The sequence below is a fragment of the Perca flavescens genome, chromosome 7 (genome assembly GCF_004354835.1).
Source record: "Perca flavescens isolate YP-PL-M2 chromosome 7, PFLA_1.0, whole genome shotgun sequence".
Classification (NCBI taxonomy): domain Eukaryota; kingdom Metazoa; phylum Chordata; class Actinopteri; order Perciformes; family Percidae; genus Perca; species Perca flavescens.
In genome coordinates this window covers 31,413,100-31,437,896 of record NC_041337.1, presented here as the reverse complement: position 1 = coordinate 31,437,896, position 24,797 = coordinate 31,413,100, and the positions used below count along the sequence as shown (strand labels likewise).

General features: G+C 40.7%; 1 protein-coding gene across 3 annotated transcripts in view; it reads right to left on the bottom strand.

The window, feature by feature from the left end:
- LOC114558411 (collagen alpha-1(XX) chain) overlaps positions 1–24,797 on the bottom strand; it is a 40,368-nt gene that overhangs the window by 7,580 nt on the left and 7,991 nt on the right. For all 3 annotated transcript variants that reach the window (XM_028582405.1, XM_028582406.1, XM_028582407.1), the window contains exons 4-27: positions 22,813–22,956; positions 19,680–19,853; positions 18,429–18,626; positions 17,683–17,850; positions 16,695–16,814; positions 16,383–16,547; positions 15,940–16,098; positions 15,589–15,761; positions 15,090–15,219; positions 13,989–14,134; positions 12,696–12,825; positions 12,239–12,378; positions 11,393–11,519; positions 11,063–11,202; positions 10,841–10,973; positions 8,706–8,851; positions 8,393–8,522; positions 5,430–5,546; positions 5,162–5,308; positions 4,321–4,377; positions 3,748–3,786; positions 3,507–3,645; positions 1,846–1,988; positions 93–202 (exon numbers count right to left, since the gene is read on the bottom strand). In XM_028582405.1, the coding sequence (XP_028438206.1) occupies positions 93–202; positions 1,846–1,988; positions 3,507–3,645; positions 3,748–3,786; positions 4,321–4,377; positions 5,162–5,308; positions 5,430–5,546; positions 8,393–8,522; positions 8,706–8,851; positions 10,841–10,973; positions 11,063–11,202; positions 11,393–11,519; positions 12,239–12,378; positions 12,696–12,825; positions 13,989–14,134; positions 15,090–15,219; positions 15,589–15,761; positions 15,940–16,098; positions 16,383–16,547; positions 16,695–16,814; positions 17,683–17,850; positions 18,429–18,626; positions 19,680–19,853; positions 22,813–22,956 (3,275 nt within the window). The remainder of the gene's footprint in view (positions 1–92; positions 203–1,845; positions 1,989–3,506; positions 3,646–3,747; positions 3,787–4,320; positions 4,378–5,161; positions 5,309–5,429; positions 5,547–8,392; positions 8,523–8,705; positions 8,852–10,840; positions 10,974–11,062; positions 11,203–11,392; positions 11,520–12,238; positions 12,379–12,695; positions 12,826–13,988; positions 14,135–15,089; positions 15,220–15,588; positions 15,762–15,939; positions 16,099–16,382; positions 16,548–16,694; positions 16,815–17,682; positions 17,851–18,428; positions 18,627–19,679; positions 19,854–22,812; positions 22,957–24,797) is intronic.

Here is a 24,797-nt window from a genome sequence, read left to right as displayed (position 1 = left end):
GATGGCAATAAGGATATTCAACCTGATTTAAAAAACATGACATCAATGTTTCATTTTTTGCTAAATGACTTGCTCAGTGTTAATTATCTCACCTTATGAAAACTGCCATAGAACAGTCTGTAGACCTGCGACTGGTCAAAGGTCAGTTCCTGCACTTCTCCCCTGTAGTCCAGACTGAAGTACACCAGATGCTTGGTAGTAGCTGTGCAAAGCACAAAAATAATGGGAGATATTCAGTAATTGTACATGCATTGTTTTAGTCCGGTGCAACACCGGCAGCGCCGCCGCTAGTTAGCTTAGCGTAGTGAATGGAATCCTATGTTGCTGGTTAGCAAGTTGTGAGTAAAAGTGAGACAAAAAATGTCTTGCACTGAGACAAAAAAATGCATTGGCCCACCTATCTACAGCCAGGGTAGACCGTGATAAGCCCTATTTCAACAAACGGTGGCGTATTCCTTTAAACAATTATTATCAAATTGGATGTAGATTTCTTTTCTGTTGATTGCTAATCAATTGGCTTCCTGTTGAATCCAGGATTGAGTTTAAAATCCTTCTATTGACCTACAAAGCTCTAAATGGTCTAGCACCATCATATCTAGAAGAGCTCCTAATACCTTATTGTCCCACTAGAGCACTGCGCTCCCAGAATGCAGAGTTACTGGTGGTACCTAGAGTATCTAAAAGTAGAATGGGAGCAAGAGCCTTCAGTTATCAGGCTCTTCTCCTATGGAACCAGCTCCCGATCTGGGTTCGGGGGGCAGAAACTGTAATCGCTTTCAAGAATGAACTTAAAACTCTTCTATTTGATAAAGCTTATAGTTAGGGAGTGAGGAGTTGCAGTGTTCACCTAACTGGCCCACCTGCTTCTCTTCATAATTGTTAGACTAATAATACATAACAAAGTAGAGGGAGGCAGGCCAGCCAAGCCCGATCCGGCAGGGGGGAGAGTTCTAAGCCCGAAAAAGCTACCTCTCCTTATGACCTGTCTCTCTTAGTTACGCTGTTATAGTTACGCTGTTATAGTTCTAGACTGCCGGGGGACTTCCTTCCTTCCTTTGACACACTGAGCTGCTCTCTCCTCTCCCTTTCTATTACTTTTACTATTACTATTTGTGTGTATCCAGTCCCAGAAATGCTTGTTACTAATCCTAGCTTCTGGGGAGTTTACTCCCGGAGTCCTTATGTTTTTCCCCAGCGTATTTCCTTGGAGAACGTTGGCACCAAGATCCTGGTTCCAGCTGTCGCCGTGGTCCTGCTGCACTCCCTGCCGAGCTCAGCGGTGCCCTGCAATGTCATGCTTCTTCCGGCTGAACCCTGCAGCTTCCCGCTACATCCAGTCACTGTTCCATTATTAATGTGACTATTATTGCCACTGTTCATCACACCCCCAACCGGCCCGTCAGACACCGCCTACCAAGAGCCTGGGTCTGTCCGAGGTTTCTTCCCAAGAGGGAGTTTTTCCTCGCCACTGTCGCACTGCTTGCTCTTGAGGGAATTACTGTAATTGTTGGAATTGTTGGGGCTTTGTAAATTATAGAGTGTGGTCTAGACCTACTCTATCTGTAAAGTGTCTCGAGATAACTCTTGTTATGATTTGATACTATAAATAAAAAATTGAATTGAATTGAATAATTAATTGTTTAAGCTCTAAATAAAGGCATAAACCATACTCAAAACACATAAAAAATCTCTAAGAAGATGTTAAAATGTGACTTCAGAGTTGATGTTAATTTTGCTCCTCTAAACTCATCACGAGAGTTGGTCCAGTATGTACAGGCCCTGATGACTAGGAGACGGGGTAACGAAGTTGCTTGGGAGATGGAGAGATGCAGAAATGTAACTCACGGTCAAGCACCACTCCCATCTTGGGCTGGAAGTCATTGTCAGTGAGCTGCCAGAGGGCGAAGGGCTCCCTGGGTGTTTCCTGCAACACGCGGAAGGTGATGCTGATGGTGTGTTCTGGAGAGAAACCTGCAGGGTGGATGAACCTGGAAGGACAGAGGTAAATGAAGGTAAAGGGGACCTGCTCCATTCCTTTTGAATGAATCCTAAAAACACTCTTTACAACTAAAAGCCGGTACACACCAACCAGAAGGCCGACCCTCGGCAGAAAAGCCAGTTGAAATAATCAGTTGGGTCCCCCGAGGCACAAAAAACTGCCTCGGAACACACTGAGGCGACACCGACTTGAGAAACGTAATACGTCTCAATAGCAACCGGTCGGCGCTAGTCTGTGTTGTTGCCCAAAAAATGAAAACCGGCAGCCGATTGGACGAACGCGTCACGTGGGTTTGTTTTCTCCGGAAATCCAAAGCCAGACTGTCAACAGTAAACAAACCGGGAACTATATTCTCAGACAAGCTTGCTGCGAGCATATCACTCCGCCCAAGTACTATATTCTTCCGCCTGAGAATATAGTTCCCGGTTTGTTTACAGTTAGAAGACGGCTGTGTCTCATGTTACGTTATTTTTTGTACACGCTGTGACTCTATAAATCACAACATGTAAATAGGAACATGTTGGCGTTATTTGTCACTTATTCGGAGCAGTAGGATTGCTGGAACCATTCACCTGCATGTTCTGTGCTGGCCTGATGCTGCTGGAGCCGTCAGACAGCATTACAGCACGCAAGGAGATGAGAAGGGTATGTATCGACTTGTCTATCTCTGGGGGTTACGGTGAATAAGCTAAATTCCCAATAAGTCGGCGTGTTCCTTTAAGACTTTTACTCAAGTAGTATTCTAAAGGTGACTTTAAAGGTCCTATGGCTTGAAAATGTATGAGGTTTTAAACATTAATATGAGTTCCCCCAGCCTGCCTATGGTCCCCCAGTGGCTAGAAATGGCGATAGGTGTAAACCGAGCCCTGGGTATCCTGCTCTGCCTTTGAGAAAATGAAAGCTCAGATGGGCCGATCTGGAATCTTCTCCTTATGAGGTTATAAGGAGCAAGGTTACCTCCCCTTTCTCTGCTTTGCCTACCCAGAGAATTTAGCCCACCCATGAGAAAGAGAGAGACATCATGGCTTTCAAACAAGCGAAGCATGGCAGTTGGTCAAGGCCACACCCCCACCCTCCACCTTGCCCCCCCCCACTTCTCCTCCTCAATAGCATTTAAACCTACAGACACAGAAATCTAGTGGCTGTAATTCTGCACCAAGGCTGAATTTTGGGAAAGAGACTTCAGATACAGTATTAGGGGACCACTAAGGCCTATATAAAAGCATCCAAAAAGCAGCATGTCATGGGACCTTTAACTTCTACCAAAGACACTTGTACTTTTACTCAAGTAGTGCTTTCAAGTTCTTTATTCAAGACTACTGCAGTCCTTATTACCAGCTATATGGCTACATGGAATGCAAGTAATTATATATATATAAATAACAATATATACATTTTTCTATTTTCTCTTTCTGGGGCTGCATTTATGGATATCGGTATATAATACAAGCAAAAAGAACAAAAGAAGCAGAAGGCTAATTAAAAGCAGTAAAAGAGATGATCTCACTTGGTGCTCTGTGTCAGTTGGACATCTCTGTACAGAGTAAAGGTGGGGAGAGTGTTGAAGACAAAAGGCTCGGCTGCCACGCCCTCCACAGACGAGTGAGCATTCTTGGTCAGACCAAAGGCTTCCATCATGTCAAATCCTGAAACGACAACCATATGACAAAGATAAAATGAGGTGATGTTTCAGTTATTCAAAATGAGCCTTTTAGTTTGCAGTTTTGTGTGAGGACAGCTTGTCTTACCTTTAACAATGCTGTTTCTGATGGTGACTTCAGGGCAGACTGCAACACAACAGGGCAGTGTTGAATCATTATGAGCAAGGCAGATGGATTTTTTTTCCAGCTTTTTCAGTCAAGAAAAAAATATGGAACCCCTGAGAGGCAAGTAAGAAAAAAAAAATTCTGGTGATCTTATCTTATTTGTTTTTTGCCCTGTGTTTATGACTTAAGAACAGGTAAAAAGTTTTTTTCCAGGATAATCTTAAAAGTTAAGGAGTGGGAAACTAATTATAAAAAAAAACATTGTTGCCCAAGAGTGAAATGCATTATTGCTTATTTATCCCCTAATGTTGATTCACATTGTTACACTTTTTCATTGCATTAATAAAGGATGAAAGAAATATAAAAACTCAAGTAGTCCTCAGTTTTCTGGGGACCTGCTGCAGTCATTTAAGGACCCCTTGGGAATTTGTGGAATCAAGAATATAACACATCTGCTCAGTTTGAACTAAAATGACATTCCCAAGAAATAATAAAAATGTGCTAAACAGATATATTTCTACAGGAGAATATAATTGCAATATGATCAAGAGTCACCTTCGTTATGGATAGGGTACATCCGGGGATGGATGGGAATTCTGGCAGGAGCCGTGGCTGTAAAAGTCATGACACATTGAATAAACAACAAAAACATTACGTTTTTTGTCATGTACTGTATGTATCAATCTATACTTACAATTACTTTCCCAACTATGAAGTGATTTGATTATATTTCATAGAGAAGCAGCGTAGAAATAATGTATTCCTGCATTTTATGTTTATTTATTTTAAAAGGGAATTTATAGTATGCAGATGTTGGACTTTGTGGTAAGCCAACTTCAACATCTAACCAGTCCCTCCAGAAAAACGCGATTATGTGATCGCATAATTCAATGAATAATCAGCCAAAGTCCACATATTTATGCGGGGGCCACATTTTTTCAAATACGCCTCACTTTCGCCGCATAAATTGCCGATTTCCTCGCAAAATATGCAGAGCTTGCATGATTTCATAATCCCCGCATTTACGTTGCAAAAAAGTCACATATATCTTAGCAGAAAGTAGAAAAATGTTGCGTTTACTTCACACAAGAGCAGCCATTTCCCCCTGTTGCCATGGGAATGTTATGAAGTGACGTAATTACGCGACGTGAACATCATCGAAAAGCAGGGTGTTGGGGGAATCACTTTTTTTCTCTTTTTCATCAAAACGCAGTTTTTGCAAGTTCCCGCAATTTTTGCAAGTTCACGCAATTTCATCGCATAAAACTGCATAAATATCCTGCATATTCCATCGCATTTTTTAAGGAAACATGCCGCATAATCAAGGATTTTTGCCCGCAACAATCACAAAAAAACTGTCTAACATACTGTGGGAGTAACTGTGATCAGGTCAGACCTGTTGGATGGAGAATGGAGACAGCAGCACCCTCTGCTGAGCTGAGCAGCGAGTGCACACTGATGCGATACAGAGTCTCTGGTTCCAGATCAGGGAAACAGTGACTGCTGCTGGACTCGTCGACAGTTTCTTCCTTTGTTTGCTTGTCTACACACAAGGCACACATAGACATTTACACACCAATGGGTAAATCAACAGTGGTTAATGTGGCTTCTGAGACACCTTTATGTACTCAAAGTTTGTCAGTTACTATAGATTTTACAATTACCTTTGACGGACTGGATGACAATACGATATCCATCGACAGTAGACACGGGTCTCCAAGACACACAGATACTGGAGTGGTCTGACCTGACCACACTCACGCTGCTTACTCGCAGACTGGCTGGAGGGAGAGAGAGAGAGAGAGAGAGAGAGACGGACAGATAGGTAAAATGGAAGGCTGACAAACAGAAAGGCATACAGAACAGCCAGAGGTGAACAACCTAATTTCATGTTTGAGTTAGGATATTCACCACGGCGGCCGGTATGTATGAAACCTCTAAGAAATGTTCTTAAGAATGGTGCGAAACTTTGACTTATGAGTAAGAAAGAATTATATTAAAAAGTAGTACTGAGGAGATTTGTTTAAACAAAAAAATGAAGGTCTAAAGGACTAAAAGTATGCCTTTCCACAATGCCCTCCTTCAAGCTTTGAATCAGTCAATAGCAGGCCTCTAAAGGACAACTCGCCCACCAACAGTTCAGTCTAAGATTTGGGTGTGTTATGTTAGTAGCCGCTACTTGCCTCAAGCAGTTTTCATCTTATAGACCGTAGCATTGTCTATAAATTGCAGGAACGTCTGTCTGTCTGTCAGTGTGTGTGTGTGTGTGTGTGTGTGTGTGTGTGTGTGTGTGTGTGTGTGTGTGTTATGCGCCTATCTCTTGAACCGTTAGTCCGATGGATTTCAAACTTGACAGGTGTCTTCCTAAGGGCACAATTAAGTGCAGTGCCAAGTTCGACGTTGTTTTGAGTAGAAATGCAAAATAGATTGTTAAATATATAGGTAAAAGACAAAAGCACACATTGGCTTTTGCTGCTCTAGCCGCTGGCCACTCCCCCTCTCACCCTGAGGACCAGAGACCGAGAGCAGCGAAGCTTTGGCAGCTAAAATGTGACATACACTCTTTTCCTGCTATAACGTAATCTCAGAGAATATTTCTTCACAGCGCTGTGCAATGCAAGAAAATCTCAGAGTTGAACCGGGCTTTCATCAGACTCACCCTGGGTCGGGTTAATTAAGTCTACTGCTTACTTACAACACTAATAACATTACCGTCGCCAAAATTCTAGGGGTGGGGGAAAAAATCGATACAGCATAGTATCGCGATATTTCTCGTGACAATACTGTATCGATACACAGGCGCCAAGTATCGATCTTTTATTATTTAAATTGCACATCAGAATTTAACTTTTTGGTAGTATAATAATAAAATCAATAGCTTATTCAGTCCACCAGATGGCGCTGTTTGTTTTCTGGTGAGGTCAGCGGGGTGACTGTCAGCGTGCAGGAGGATGTAGATAAAATAAACATGGCAGCGTCAGAGAAAGAAATCAGAAATGCACCATCTGCGTTTAAATCAAGTGTTTGGACTTTTTTCGGATTTTTTAACGAGGGGACAACTGAGATGGACATGAGACATGGGATTTGCAAGGAGTGTCGTATGCAAATAAAATACTCAGGGAATACCACAAACATGAGGGCTCATCTCACACGCCACCATCCAGAGTTAGCGTTAGCCGAGGACGGTAAAGCTAATGCTAAACCAGCTCCGCCGAAAAACCAACCAACACTGGACACACTTAGCTTGACAAAGCTACCTCCCAATTCAGAGCGAGCTAAGAAAATAACTCAAGCCATCGCCTACTTCATGTGCAAAGACCTGCATCCATACAACGTTGTGGAAAATGAAGGATTTTGTCACTTGCTAAAAAACGGAACCAAGGTACGTGACTCCGTCGCTACCGTTTTTGTACTCATTTTAATTGTAAAAATACCTGTAGTAGCACAGCAGTGCATACCTGTTGGTATTACAGTCTAGTCCACCTTAATTAAAAATGCAAACAGGTCAGTTTGCCAGGTGTATACAACATTTATAACATATTCATTAAAGTGCTGGTTAGTTAGTCAGCTTGACAGTCACATTTTACAGCAATAAAATTCATGTGAGATGAACAAACAGATGTTGACAAAGTTTTCCTTTGGGGACATAATAATGAAGTTGGAAAAAAGGTAATAAATTGCAATATATTGCAGAATATCGCAATATGTTTAAAATCGCAATAATATCGTATCGTGACCTAAGTATCGTGATAATATCGTATCGTGGTACCTCTGGTGATTCCCACCCCTACAAAATACACCGCGAATCAAATCCATACTTCACCGTTAACAGTCAAGCCACTAAACCTGTATGGAAATGAACACCTCTGCTGAAATGTTAAATGTTAAATTCGTTAACGATCATACGACACGAGACAACACCATCTCTCTCTCTCTCTCTCTCTCTCTCTCTCTCTCTGTGTGCGCACGCACACACACACACACACACACTCACACGGTCCGGTTCTGGTGGTTGATTAACGCAAATATGTGCTGATTAGCTCTCATAACGGCCGGGTGGGTAGCGAACTGCCATGAGTCCATGAGGCTAGTGTCTGATTACTCCACATTGTTATTGTGATATTTTGTGATTACATTCTGAATCTGCAGCGTTCTCTGTCAGGTAAATATAGTAGTACAATGTCTTCCTCTGATGTAGACTTAGCCTACACTGTCAGTAGTAGGCTATACAGTGGAGTTGCACATTAAGTGGTTTGGGGTCCTTCTGTAAGTAATTTCTGGGTACAATTTGGTTTTGAAGAATTCTACAAGCAGCAATACCACAGGCCCGGCAATCGGCCATTCCAAACAGGCACATTTTCAACGGGCACTGCACCAGTATTAATAATAACATTAACAGAATCCTAGTGTTGGAGGTTTCTTTTTGTTTGTTCTTGAGTGGAATACATGCATCTAAATATTTACTGAAGCAATTTATATGTTGTTTTTTATTTATATGTCACATCAGTGTATTTACACTAGATGTACTGTATGAAGACTCTGTTTTCCCACTGTCTACTAAGGGAACACAAAAAGTGACTTGCCACAGGTTCAAATTTAGTCTAGTTTTTCAGTATGTTTGACTCACTGGTTTTGCCCTGAGCTGAACCGCTGCCTCCTTCTCTGTTGCGGTACTCGGCGGTGACCAGGATGCTGTAACGTGTATCAGGCTGTAAAGACTCGAGCACCACCCGCTTTTCACCACCTGGAACCACCACCTGTGGACAACAAACGCACCTTTCAGAGTCAAGCTTTCAAGTGAAACGTCCATGTGTCGACACGTGATGGAGCTAATTTGCAGTTTGTGGAATACTCTGTGAACCCTGAGAAGCACTATGGTTTACTGTCCAGCAGGATGAAGGACAAAGCAGCTGAAGAGGTGACGATTACAGCCCACTCACAGTGCTGTCCTGGGTTTCAGCTGCAGTCAGTGCGGTGTAAGACACACGATACTGGAGGACATGAGCGTTGGGAGGCACCCAGGTGACCACCAAGCTGACTGCTGTCTCCTCGGAGACCGATATGCTGGATGGGCCTCCACCAGACACTGCAGGGACAAAAGCAGAGATATTTAGACTCATTACAAGGAAACCTTTTTTTGATGAGAGCTGAGAAATATTGCCCTAATGAGGAGACAATTGGCCTAAAATTCTACCTGTCAAACCATTTGACATCATTAAAATGCTGCTTACAAGTTAATGTATATACTGTATATATATCTATATATACAGTAGCACTCATTAGTTTATGAACCTATGCTAAAGTTAACTAAAAAGAGGAATTAAAAAAAATCGGAAATTGGAAATTGATCTTAATGCCTTAATTAAAAAAATGAGGAAAAATCCAACCTTTAAGGACACCAATTGTCTTTGTGAATGAATAATGTATCGTAAATAAATGTTCTTCCTTAAAATACAGGGGGCATAAGTAAGTACACCCCTATGTTAAATTCCCATAGATCCCATAGGCAGATTTTTATTTTGAAAGGCCAGTTATTTCATGGATCCAGGATACTGATAAAGTTCCCTTGGCCTTTTGAATTAAAACAGCCCCACATCATCACATGCCCTTCACCATACCTAGAGAATGGCATGGGGTACTTTCCATAAAATCATCGCTCAACGCAAATCTGTCTGTTCCAAAGGTTAGAACTGAGCTGGGGAAAAAGGCATTTAAGTTTGTTGCTCCCTTAGCCTGGAAAAAGTTACAGAAATCCATGAAACTTACTAAACTGGTCTCATTGGTGGCTTTTAAGAGGATGTTGTTTGACTTGGATGGAATGACATCTGGCTGAAGATGTTTTATCTGATGTGTTTAGTATTCTGGTTGACTCTGAGGGATTTGCTGTTTTAGTTGTTTTATGTTCTTAGTGTTTTTGTTTATTTTGTATTGGCATGCATGTGTGGCTGAACTGCTGCCTGCCTTGGCCAGGACACTCTTGAAAAAGAGATTTTTAATCTCAACGCGTTTTAAATAAAGGTTAAATAAAAAAAATAAAATAAAAAATAAAACCAGCTATTAGGCTAACTGAAATAAAACCAGAAAATTGGTGTCCTTAAAGTTTGGATTTTTCCTTATTTTTTTAATTAAGGCAATAAAATCAATTTCCAAAAGATGATCTTTTTTATTCCTCATTTTAGTCAACTTTAACATGAACTTTAGCATGAGTTCATAAACATATGAGTGCCACTGTGTATATATATATATATATATATATATATATATATATATATATATATATATATATATATATATATATATATATATATACACACACACACACACACACACACACACACACATATATATATATATATATATATATATATATATATATATATATATATATATATATATATATATATAATATATTTATATATATATATTATATATAACATTTTACATTATGAGTAATACTTGGTACTCTCGTTGTAGAAGTGGGGACAGGACACAACACTGTGGGAAAGTCCACAATCCACCTAACGATGATAAAAGAAAATTTAATTGCTTGAGTTTTTTTGCCACCAAGGTGCTTATGGAACAGGGACCAGATTATTTGCAAGCTATGGTCAGGATTCAAAGTGGACTGCGGGCTTAATATGTCACATAAATAATATAGGATGCCTTTTGACAACTGTCCGGGGACTACAGCTGGAAATTAGCCGTAGAGGCTAAAACTGCTCACTTTTACTGTAGAGATAATTAAAGGGGACTGTCCACAACATTATAAACTAATAAACTGATCTAAACTAATACTGCAATATTCAACACAGGACTGGGCACTGTATTCAGTACCAGGATTTTATCTTAACAGGTTGTGTAGGTGGTGCTCTTTACTTTGTCTTTTCAGCCATGGAGATTATCAATGCTCATATAGCACTTCTCTTTTTATAAATTCCAAACCTGGGCATTCATCTTTAACCATTCACTAGAGGACCCACCAAACATTGCAAGTTCATTTTTAGTGACTCTCCAGTGCTGCTGGTAGTATTTTACTTATTAGCGTGTGGTGTGTAAATCAGTGTGTGTGACTCACATGTGCTATAGCGTGTGGCAACAGCTTCACTCTGAGCTCCATCTCGATAAAGTGCAGACAAAGAGATCTGGTATTCCTTATCGTCCTCCACCCCCTCCAGGATCGCCCCTTCACTCTCACCACTCACCCTCAGCTAAAACCAACAGAGCAACGTTATATTCATATATTAATTAATCATTATAACACATTATACACTCCACCCTTCCGTTAATCCATCCCCACCTGTCTCAGGTCTCCTCCACTGAGGGAGATCCACTTGATGAGGTAGGAGACGACATCATCAGCTGCCGCCTCCCAGCGAATGGTGATATCACTGCCTGAGAAATTAGTCACCCTGAGGTCCGATGGGGACGGCACCTTCACTGGGAGACAAAGAAAATGTGTCGGAAAGAAAAAAAGAGACTTTAGCATGATTTAATCTTTTTTCATTCATATTTAATTCAGTGTTCTTCCCTCTGGTGCTGTGCTGTTACACAAGACAACAGCTTTGACAAATCAAAGGAAAAATAACATCATGCCTTCGAGCACAAAATACTTGGGTGTGTGTCTTACGTGTGGTGACGTTACTGGTCAGTGCTGCAGACAGGCCTTGTGGGTAGTGAGACTGGACTGAAACCAGATATCTAGACAGAGAGGAGAGGTTCTCCACCACCACAGAGTTCAGTCCTGTTACCTCCACCTGGAAAGAGATTTTATTTGAATGACTGACACTGTGGCTGCAGCATCTTATTGACGGTACAAACAAAAAAAGTTGGACCTAGGTCCAGTCCTTGGCACTAGTATTGGTTTACTGGTGGTGAGTCGTTTCAGGTGAACAACTTTGACTCAAATGGGTGATCACAGAAACTAATTATAAATTCTAAGCCCAAATGATTGGATATTTCAACCTCCTTGTGGATTGTTATTATTATCCTTCAGAAACAATAAGACTTGATATGGACTTCTGACCTTCAGAATGTAAGAAGGTAGGCTAATGCTATTGCCATTTGTTATTTAAACACACTGAATAAAACGACGGAGACGCAATCGCATCAGTCAGTCTAAGGACTTTTGCTGGCGGGTGAGCGAGGATTTCTTCTGTTGATTTCTTCCTATGGAGCAGACATGACAAATATTTTAGTTTAGTTAACTTTAACTTAAGTTTAGTTTATCTCTGTAATATATGTTGCCTTTTCATTTTTGGTCTTTTCTTATTTCTTCTTCTTAATTTAGAAAGCACTTTGAAAAGGGATGCATGAAAAACAGTCTAGCTAATTATTATGGATGTTACAGCCTGCAAGGGTTTGTGTTTCCCTGCACTGCAACTGGCCAATATGAAAGACTACTGAAGCATAACTGTAATTATTTCTCTTATTCAAAGCCACATAAGACTTTCCCAAAATAATTTAGTATAGTTACCTGCTTGACGTCACTGCCGTGGTTGGTACTGTAGGTGATTCTGTGGCTGGGGACGTCCACGGCTCCAGGCACCCAGCTTACCCTCAGCATACTGTGGGTGACCACCGGGAACTGAACACTCATCGGCTGTGGGAGAGGGACTGTGGGGAGAGATGAAAGGCAGATGATGCTTGCACTGGAGTGATTTATTCTATCAGTGCCACAGTAAAGTTCCGGTGCTTGAGATTTTAATAATAGAGTAGGAAGAGGGAATGGTGAGTAAGGAGGATAAACTGTAAGAAATGAATAGAAGGAACAATAGTAGAAAAAGGGAATCTCAGAAATATGTGGAGTGAGATGAAAAAATATAAACAGATAGAAACATGACAAAGCGGGAAATAAGAAAGCAGGAAGTAAAGGGGATAGAGAAAGGGATGTGAAAAATAAGGGATGAGAAAAGATTTGGGGAATGTCTTACATGTGGTGGCAACAGCAGTGACAGGGTCACTGGGATCCTCATCATACAGGGCATAGAGAGTCACAGAGTAGTCGGTTGCCGGCAGTAACCCTGCCAGCTCCACCACGGTCTGGTCTGCACTGAATTTCTCCTGTAGCAATACACAAACAAAACGCAAATGTGGAGTTAGCACTTTGTTAATATTAGGACTGTCTCTGCCCACATTAGTGGTCAGTGGAACAGTAATCAACCTGGTACCAGTTTTACTGTAAAATGACATCATAATATGAGTATTTTGAGAGGAGTGCTTACATACAAAAGGATTAAAGAAGTACAGAAGGCATCTTTATTTTTGAATATGTTGGTTCTTTCCTTGCATCTAAGATGGGACGATGCAAGAACGTGATGTGAGGAAAGAGGAATTGAGGGGAATACTCTATCACTATATAGCCTATAGATTTTATTTTTGAAAACCGTTATATAATTTAGTTTATAAAAAAACAACAAGCATTGCAATTCATTTTACTTGTTTGATGTAATTTTCAAGTGAAGAATGATGTGGTCACCCTTAACAGATAAACACTGGACTAACGTATTGTCCCTGAACGTACAGTATTTAACTAAAATTTATTTGGAGATAATGATGTGACGTTTCACCATAAATGTATAAATACAGGTGTGTTCTTGTTTTCACCTCTACCTGTTGAACGCCATTTGTGATTGAAATTTTGTCCACATCAAAAAAAGAAAAGAAATAACACAACAGCAATATGCAAGTATTCTTTCCTTTTACATTTTCTTAATATAAGTGAACAACAACATATCTAGGCTATAAACAGGTATTTACAGTGGTTATGTGTGAAAATCTGAAAATCATTTCAAAGTTGCCATTAGGGCTCTCTAATGTGGTGCAAAGTGGTAGTTAATATTACAGTAATACAGTAACACTTTGTCCTGAAAATAATAATTATGTGAGCAGGGCATTTGCCTTGTACATTATGTTTTCTCTTACCTGCCTACTCGTTGTAGATGCCCTTTTCTGTCTCCTTATTATTGCTGGCTTGTATTCTTTTCCCTGGTTTTATAAATCACATCTGTGTAATAGCACAATATGTGCCTTTCACACACACACACACACACACACACACACACACACACACACACACACACACACACACACACACACACACACACACACACACACACACACACACACACACACACACACACACACACACACACACACACACACACACACACACACACACACACACACACACGTCACACACTACACAGAGATAAAAGAGCCCTCACCTCCTTGGCGTCATCAGGCTCTCCGTGGTTGAGTGCTGAGTACAGGACCATGTACTGTGTTGCACCGGGCGCAGCACCCCAACTCACTCGCAGCGTGCTGAAAGAGGCAGGAGTCACCTCCAGGTTGGCAGGCATGGCCAGGGGCACTGAGTAAAGGAGATAGGAAGACACAGAGAAAGAAAGAGAAAATTAAAGGATGAGGAGAGTAGAGAGATGTCAGAAGTGGTTACAAACAGGCCTTTAAACTGGTGATGGGCATGTTGAGTACATTCTGTCATTTAGTGATGAAAGTGTATTCAGTTTGCTGGTAGATTAGTCACCCACAGAATAGTAACGGTAACAAGTCAGCAGTAAAGGCACTGCATATCTTTGCTAAATATAAGAAAATATTCCACCTCATTTTACTTGGACTTGGTGTGCTCTCATTGGGCCTTCTTAAGTGTAATTTTGGAAATGCAAAGAACAGAGTGAAATGCATTAATTTCTCTCGAAGAATCCATGGAGGAGTTTTAGAGGGAAAAAAATTAATATTAGTAAAGTTTGACTTTTTTAGTACCACATAGTCACAGTGAATGAGGGATTGATGGAAGCAGAGCTTCAGTGTCAAGCCCTGCTGCCATCAATACATTGTGCTAAACCATACAAATATATTAATAGGCACAATCTGGATCTGTGCCCTGCTGAGTCACAGACAAGCTTTCTAATCAGGAGCGCATGTGGATGCAAGTGACAAAATGTGATGAAATTTCCTCCAGGGGGTCGTGCTGGTTCTAAATATTTTGGCATATGATTTCTGCACGGGGGTACGAAAGTAACTGTGGCGCTGTCCATGGTACTCAAACGGAGTAGAGGAGATTAATAGACAGACATAGACAGACATACAGACAGACACGGTTTCTTAGCCTTCTTGCTTTTTGTGGTTGATAGAAATATGGTAAATAGAACTTTCGGTCCTAATTCCATCCCCCCCTTGTAGCAATCCACAGACAGAAAAGAAACGCCAGGAAAAGCCAAGTATAACTGATACACTGACACGTGGGACTCATGAACAAACAAATGAATTCCTTCAAATATAATATTTAGCAGTGATGCCAGTCTTACATGTAGTGACAGTTCCTCTGAGTGCCAGGCCAACATTGTCTTCATACACAGGGAAGATGGACACGTGGTACAGTGTCTGAGAGGAGAGGCCTTCCAGCAGCACAGTGGACTCTGAGCCGGCCAATACCACCTAGAGACAGAGCATCACTTAAAATCAGACAAAGACATGCACAAATTTATTTTGACATTATAATATTCTTTAAAATTATGTTTTACTTTTTATGGGACTTTTTATTCTCATCCCACACAGTACCCCACAATTTTCAACAATAACACTTTGTTTCGGTCCTTTTGTCCTCTCTCTGACAGCTTTAGCAAGAACAGTGTTTTTCCTGTTGCAATCAAGCACATTTCTCCCAGACTTGGATTATGATGTAAAAAACAATGTGGTGGCTGCTGGAATGTGCCATCCTTCATGGTGACAGTCTTATTTTTCTTATAGAACTGTGCTTAGGTCTCAAACCTGATGTGGTAATATTTCATGTGAGGTAATCCTGACCTCCTGTGGACTCTGACCCTCGGCGCTGTGGTAGACCACTCTGTACTGTTGGACTGGCTTAGAAGGATTGGTCCAGTGAAGCTTTACTTCTCTGGAGCCCAGATCAGAGAACCGGAGATCAGTAGGACTGGGGTAGGAGAGGGCTGGGTCTGCTGTGGGCCCAGGCTCCATTCCTGGGGACACAGCAGCAAGGAATTAGCATACTAGACCCTAACAAGATATTCATACTTTGAAAAACTTGATGCCATGAAAAAAATATAAGTTTGCGTTCAAATACTGTCTGACGAGTTGGCAAGGAAAGACGATAGACTGAAAGTTAGGGGCAGAAAGGTAGACAGATAGATAGGTTACTTTTTGAGATGCCACGGTCCTCTATCCTCCCACACAGAATGTGGACCAGTCGGGCCACTAGTTTGCTGAGCAGAGGGAAGTCATTCACATTGTAGACGTTCAGATCCACCGGCTCCGACGCCACTTGTCTCAACTCAGCCTCATCAGCATTCTTTACACCTGATTAATACAAAGTCATAAAATGGCTCAAACCACTTTGCACATAAAGCATTTAAAGATTAGAACAAAAGGCCTCGGAGCGCCTTACAATGAGAACATAACAGAAACTGTATTGCATAACAATAATAAGACCACATCAGACTTTAATTGGTTACACTTCTCTCAAGTCAAAGTCAAGATTGCTTACAGTCCCATGGTGCACAGAAATGCATGGGCTGGATGTGACTGGATTAAAGAAAACACCAAAAAAAACCTGCCTTCACCTCTTTTCTTTTCAGTCTTACCTACAGCGATGATCTCCACGCCGGCATTCTTCAGCCGGTTTGCCGCAGCAATGGCGTCATCCTGAGATTTCCCATCGGTCAACAAGACCAGGAAAAATGGTGTGGCCGACCTCGCGCCTGCCTCAGCCCTCATGTTGTCCTCCATGACATGGAGCAGCGCCTGGCCTGGGAGATGGATGCATGGTTACACATTGACAGACATACGGTACATATGTGTACGTATTATTATGCGCTTATATTCTGAAGACAGATGTTTGGTCTCAAACACATAAACCCTAACAGTACTGAAGCTGCAAACTGTGATGTGTTTACCTGTAAAAGTGTTTCCTCCCTTATATCTGAAATTCCTTACGGCCTCCAACAGCTGGTCCTTAGTCGTAAAGTTGTTGAGCTGCCACTCTGTGCGGGGGTCTCCACTGTACTGGGTCAGACCTGGGACAATAACACATCATTAAACAACATTTTATTATTTTTATTTTTTATTTTTTTAAGGCTCAATTTTTGTTTGTTTTTTGTCTTCATTTGTTGCTACTACAGAGCCGTTTAAAACCCAAAAGCTTAGACAACATCTGTAAAAGCTTTGGCAGACTTAAAATTGGATGTATTATAGCACCTTCTTCGAGTAGCAAAATCAGCTTTTATTTACAAGCAAACGATGCAGATTATTTCTTTAACTATTAACAACGCTCTATAACAACCTATACAACAAAGGTTGAGAAAAATGACATGAGACTTGGGAATATTCTTTTTTACCAAACATGGCGAACGTGCTGAAATGCATTGCTGTAAAAGCTGTGAATGAAAGAGCAGCTAAAGGAGTAAATGCAAAAACATTTGTTAAAGTGGAAGTGGAAGGAGTTGAAATGGCAGTAAACATAAGTACTAAAATTGTATAGAAAGTGTCAGCCTGACAAGAGTTGAAATACCGTATAAGCACTGAAATGATTTGAAGTGTACTAAAAAGGCGTTGAGTGAGTGAGCTGTGAATTAGCTGAAAGGAGCTGAGGGCTCAGTTGGTTACCGGTTAAATTTAGCTGTGGCTAAGCAATACAAATTTCAGAATAATAGCGTTTGTAATGCACTACAAACCCAATACTTACATACAGTCTGAAAACAAGTCAAGAGTCAAGAGGAGGTAAAGAAGATGTCTAGTTTTCTTTCAGTCCACTTAAATTACAATATGCTGAAAGGTTATAATGATTACATACTATAGGAAACCCACTGTGTGGCACTGTGTCTTTATGAATACAACCCACAGAAGGAAAGAGACATGGCTTCACTACCACACGCTGATCCTCACCGATCTGAATGTGGTCCGGCCCAATGTGAAAGGGTGTCATCAGGCCCTCCAAGAAGTCTCGGACCCGTCTGAAGTTGGTGCGTCCAATGCTCCAGGAGCCGTCCACCAACAACATGATGTCGGCTGCTGCATCGCTGTCACACTCAAATGGTTTCCTTGGAGACATACCTTGATAAAAGGAAGCATGAGGCAAATAGTCTTGATCTGATCAGATCAGTTGTAGAGACTTGTTGAATCTATGCCAAAGAGCACTGAAGACGTTCTGGAGGCTCACGGTGGACGGACACTTTATAGTGTTTTTGTATATTACATATATTATAGTATATTATTATAGTGCATTTGTACTATATTAGTACAATGGGTAAATGCATAGTTTTAAATCAGGAAACAGATGGCATTCAAGCAAGACAAAAAGTAGGTGTAGGTGAGGAGAGAGAGGACACATGTGCCCTGCAGCCGAACCAGATGGCCTGTCATTATCCTTACCTTTACCTGTCCCTCCCTTGTGTAAACACTGTCATCACATTTCAAACCAACACTTACTGCTCTTAAGCCTCTTGTTCCTTAACCCACAAGAAGAGCCAAAGATGATGGTGGCCAGACAGTTTTTAAGATAACCTGCTAAACTTCCTGCTTAAAGGGATTAGTTCTAATCGGTTCATCATGTTTTAGTTCATTAAAACAACAAATGTCACCAAAAGATCAGTTGTATGTAATGTTTCCTAACACTGGGGACAAGAGGTTACCTGTAACCGGTTGGGTAGGGAACGGTGTCTTCTGGGGTTTCTCCTCGGCCGCTTTGCCCTGTGTCGTCCCCTGCTCCTCCTTATTCTCCACTTTAGAACGATCCCGCTCTTTCTCTTTCTTCCTCTTCCTCTTTTCTTTGGTGGTTTTCTCTGGGGACTCATCAGGGAGCTGGGAGGGGGGTTCTATTGCTGGGGTCTCTGGAGGAGAGAGCACATGGGTGGGGTTACAGTAAGATAAGCAAAGAGTGTTTAGGGGGACCAGTTGAGGCTGTACGTGACAGGAAATCCATTAGATCCATCTGACTTCAAAGGATCAAATGGACAAGTGAGAGACATTATTTCCCTGTTAACACACAAACATTATGGTTTTATCAAACATAGTAACATCTTTAAACTTCAAACACTTCTAACAAACCTCCTGGCCCACCTTCCTTGTCCTCGTTCCCGCTTTTGTTTCCTGTGTTAAACCTACTGTTGCTGGGCTGTCATTATTGTGTATGTGTGTATTTGTCCCAAAGTGCTTTGATGTAGGCATGTGTAAATACAGTATACTGTACTTAGGGATAGGGAAGGATATTTACACCAGGCGCTGCAAGAAAAAAGACTAAGAGAATCATAAAAGATCCAAACCACCTGCCTAACAAGTTGGACCTGCCCCCACTGCTAAAAAAAATCCTAAAGGAAACACTGAGATCAATGAACTTTGAATGCCTTACTGTTCCAAAAAGCCTTGATTTGCTAAGTTAAACCTTTCAGCTGCTCCAGAGTCCCGGTTTAAGTCAAAGGGTGATCAAGCTTTTGCTGTCCTGGCAACTCAGCCAACTCTGTCTCGGCTTTTAAATCATGCCTTAAAACCCATTTTATAGACTCGCTTGTCCGACTACTTTGTACTTATTTGTTCACATAATACAGCTTTTACATGTTTCCACCAGATTTTGTCTATTTTCCTTCTTGTTTTGTTCATGTGCCTAATTTATATAACTGCTTTTTACATCATTGCTTGTTTTACATGTAACTGTGTTTTTATGCTGTTATTTTTAGTGTGCGATTGTCTTTTTATTGATTGTATTATCAATACTGTTATACAAAATGACCACAGGCAGCGCAATAGGTTTTGCCGCATAAAGCAGAATAAATCATGACTTTGTAACAACTGCAAGGATTCTACAAGTACCCAAGTCATTATACTGTAATTATACCAATATGTGTGTATGTGGATGTAGTGTTTTTTTATCTACTAGTATGCCCTACCTGTAGTAGCAGCAGCAGCAGCGGTGGTGGGGTCAGGATACAGAATTGTTGGCACGCCCAACAAAACCTCCGTCACATCGTCCAGGTCTCCTGACCCTGATCCGCCTGGCAACATCTTCTTTCTCTGCTCTCGACTACCGCTGCGGATCATTTCCTCTTCTCGCAGACCCTCCACTGGAAGAGAGAAAGAGCATCAGCATGAGGGAATCACATATAGTAACCTATATTCATTTGTGTTAAAGTCAACAACATTACTTCCAGTGGTGCAGGATATCTGATCTCAAATCTTTTAAAAAGTAGCTTCATCAAAATGTGTATGTATGTTTCAAAATCAACTGTAGATACACCAATATACAGCAAATATGAAACTCCTTGTGCAAATGGAATACCTTTACCATTTAACCAAACCAATGCCTCTAAATCTGTTATAACTTTAAGTCTATGTTTATAACCCGGGCTATAGGTTTAAGCTGGGCTACTGCACAGGCCGGGACGTGCACTGAAGCTATGGCTAGATTAAATCAACACTTTTATTATAGCTAATTTATTTTCAAATGTATATTAAACAATATTCACACTAATAACCAGACTAAAAAACAAAGCCTGTCACCTAGTTTATAGACTTTTTTTTAGATGAAACTCTCTCCCAAGCATCGCACAAGGATGCCTGAAGTGAGAGTACAAAATTAAAATTTCACACTGACACCAGACCACGGCTTTGTGAGTCTGTACATAGGCCAACACTGCTTTGAGCTAAATGCTAACGTCATCATGCTAACATGCTCGCAATGACAATGCTAACATGCTGATAGCAGGTATAATATTTACCATGTTTACCATCTTAGTTAAGTGTGTTAGCATGCTAAGATTTGCTAAAAAATACAAAGTGCAGATGAGGATGATGGGAACAACATTAGTTTTACAGGTATTTATTCATAAAACAATTTTTTATAGGACAGCTGAAGCTGCAGAAAAGGGCCGCAGGGCAGAGTCGAACCTGCAGCCGCTGCGTCGAGGAGTAAACTTCTATATATGGGTGCCTGCTCTACCAGGTGAGCTACCCAGGCGCCCGATAAATAGAAATTTTGACCTGATGATGGCGCTCGATGAAAAGTAAAGGGAACACCAAAGTTAGAACAATTCATCCTGGAGGGAAACATGAATGTCTGTTTTATGACAGTCCATCAAATAGTTGTTGAAACACTTACACACAAACCACAAATGTCAACCTAATGGTGGCGATATGGGTTAAGTGACAGGATATATTGCACTTTTTACTTCACTACATTTATTTGATAACTTAAGTTACTTTGCAGATTCAGATTAATAATACAACATCTAATTATGATGTATGATTATTATTATGTATCCATTTCTAAGGGGGGAATTCAAAAGCTACCCAGCAGTATATAAAGTATTTAAAAGCCCACCTTGATCAGCTGTAACATTAAAGTGATGCTTACACATTAATGAATCAATAATTATAATTTAATATAACATTTTGAAATGGATCACTCTGCACAATGAGTACTTTTACTACTGGTTACTAAAAAATGATATTTTGATACTGATATTTTTGTACTTTTACTTAAGTAAAAGTTGTTTTAAGTAGATCTGAGTACTTCTTCCACTACTAGTAATCACCTCATGTGTGTTTGCATTAGTCGCAAAGTAACAACACATAATCACCATGGGTAGACACATTGTGGCATCTGATCAGGTACCTGCCAGGAAATGTATCAATAAATGGACCATTCCTGCTGTTATGGCTGTTACCTCCTGTTACATTCGAGATCAAAGAGGTAAAACTGAACATGCTATAATTGAAGATACAGCATGTTTGCTGTTTGGTATGTTTTAAAACTTAACTGCTTCACCAGATTCTGTTGGAAAAACCTTTCCTGAAGGTCAATAATAGCAAACTAAGGGTGGAATTCGCAAGGAAGGTAGTAAAAAGTACTGGGCCCAGAGGGGGTTAAAGCAAAAGGGAAATGTGACGCATCAGGAAGGAATTCCCAGACTGCCATCATTCCAGAGAGACAGCCGGTGTTACAAATTTCAAAGTTAACATGTTTTTCAGACCTGCCTGCACACGTTCGACTCGACACAGTAACCTATTGTCCCTTGCACAGTTCGCAAAACAACCACAGGCCACATTCAAGTATCAAACAATCCTATATGAGGCACCGGAGAGTGTCAATCAGAGTCATACAAACAACAATAAAAGGTCAAAAGTGAAAGGGGCTCACAAATCAGGGGGGAATCAACAGCCAGAGAGCTGTGATGGGATTCACCGTCACTGCCGTAGGAAATAACAGTGTTGAAGCCAGAGACAGAGATGCTTGAAATAACCTGTCTGCACAATTTGATGCCGATTCCTGCGCAGACCCTAATCCTCCAAACACAGGTGGCGTTTCATCAAAATATCCCCATCCTACCGTTTGTTTCCTAAGAAATATTTAACTCCAAGTAAGTATACACAGCAACTTCAAACAAAACCCACTTTCCTGTAATCCAGCTAGAGTAGTATTTATACCCACTTACTGTGTGTGTGTGTGTGTGTGTGTGTGTGTGTGTGTGTGTGTGTGTGTGTGTGTGTGTGTGTGTGTGTACACATGGTCTGATTGGGTGGGGCCTTGGAGGAAACACTGCACACTCCAAGAAAGTGTAAGAATGACAAAAATGCATCACATCCTAACTTTGCTGTCTGGCCAATGTTATCTCTCAGTACCAAAGTCAACAGCAGTTCTTTTTTATCTCGAGTCAGTGTTGTACATCACATCATGCCTGTGGATAAGTATGTCCCTTGTTCAACCCCACAAATAACTGTAGGTTGTTTTGGGATTTCCAGTTAATTGAATCAAAATGCATGGATTGCAGATTTAAAAAAAAATCCTATATATATCATAAAAGATGGCCTATATAGATATGCAGTCATGTTCACGCTCGCTTGATACACACACACAAACAACCTACCTCATGCCTCTTCATCTCGCCACACACTACGTCTGTTTCTTTCAATGCTTCATGTTTGTCCTGTCCATTTACATCTCTGCCAAGCTCTCCTGCTCACTGCACAAACCTCTCTGCCAACCTCTCTAATTTCTCCTTTCCACCTCACTATGTTTCTTACTGGTGAATCGTCGCTTTGCCAGAAGTCTTTCTGTCGTCCCATTGAGCACGAGGACTTGGAGGGCGTATTCCTGACTGGAGTCCAGTCCTGCCACCGTCGCCCGGCCCCGTGTGGTGGTCAGCATCAGCTCTGGCTGTGGCACCTCTGGAAAACACGAGCATTTTGGTTAAGACATGCCTCTGTACTGTATACGATTAAGTCTAAAGGGAAAGTCAGGATTCCTGTAATCATCTAATTTGGGTTTCTAGTAGAACATGTTTACATGCTTTAAAGCACATTATCTTTCTCATACTTTTTTTTCTAAAATGCTCTGTTTTAGTGCCTGTCTCTTTAGGCCCGCTTCCCAAAAAAGCCCAGTCAGCTCTGATTGGTCAGATTGGTTTCTTCCGCATCTGCATTCTAGTAGTCTCTGCACTGTCATTGCAGCCGGGGAATGTCTTTAACGGCACTGTAGCGGCACTTTCTACCTATATATAGGATACAGTAGTTGTGACATCACAACCGTACAGAAGTTGTGGCGGCTCGTTTAAAGGCACAGTTTCCGAATCCCGGCTGTGTGCATTTCTCTTTGGGTTCAGTGTTTTTGATACTTACACAGTATTTATATACCACCTCAATCTGCTTTAAAAAAAAATAAAACACATTGAAAATTCATATTGTCTTTACAATATGGGACCTTTAAAGCTCCAATGGCTTACAATTCAAGAATCAAACAACCTAAACATATTTATATTACCCAAAATACCATGAATATTTACAAAGAAAACCAGAGTCAAATAGCCTCATATCAGGGAATGTAATTATTTTGAATCGTTAAGGTTTTAAACAAAGTTGTCTATACCTCCTCTCAGATGGCAGCCGCTGGGTGAAAAACATCTCTAACGATGTTGTGAGCCTTTTAGCAGGCCAGAATTTAAAAACTGAAGCGGGATTGGAGGGAGTTGCCATTCATTTTTGATGCCATCTTAACTATTTCCTCAAATGCAGTTGCAGCAGTAGCCAAATTACCAAGCCAAACTGTGATAAATAAAGTTTGCACACTTTCCAAACCTGATGTGTAAAACTGGACCATAGCTTCAAACTTTTTCAAACTTCCACAAAAAATAGCATCTCTGATGACCCGCCTTTAAGGTTTTGTAAACTTTGCTTCACCATGTAAGGTTATCAGACATTATTATTATTATCAAATTTTTTTGCCAGCAATTTCAACAGGTAGTTTCCCACATCTCTTAAAGTCTATGATCATAGTTTTTCCAATATTAAGCTCAAGGCCATCATTGCTGCGCCAGTTTACAAGATCAGACACCTCGCTCCCATGTGCTGATTAATCTGTTCTTGTGACTAACCAACCACTTTAGCACAAGTAGACCAATCATACAAGTAACAAAGCAGAGGAGAAAGGCAGTTAATTATAAGTGACTTGGAAAGAGTGTTTTTTATTCGCTTTTCATAATACTTTTTTCATTTTATCATTTAAACTGTTCCATTTTAATGTTTGTAATTATGTTCCCTGAATGTCTAAATGTTCTTATTAAATGATAATTAAAAAAATACAATACAGCTTTAATTATCTTCTGCTCTCAATTTCAAATGTCTCAACTTTCTTTAGTAAAGACAGAATATTTCTTTAAAGAAATGACCACATTATAAGTAATAAAGTACTGGTGGCCCTCCCTCTCCAGTCCACAGTCTACTGGCCTTGGATGTCTGAGTCAGATCCGCCTCTGCAAACGATTTCCCGGAGAGTTGAAGTTGCAAAAGTCGGTAAAGTTGCAATAAATAAGTGAACACAAAAGTAAAAATGTTTCCACAGAAATGCTGAAGGTCTACCTGGCGTTAGAACTTCAGCATTAGACCTTACCTAGTTCTAATAGTACTAATTTGAAGAATCTCTGCTACATTCATATTTTCCAGTGTTATAGATATGATGGACATCCTGCTCCAACAGCCACTGAAGTACTCCAGATAATGCACACTAGTCCCAG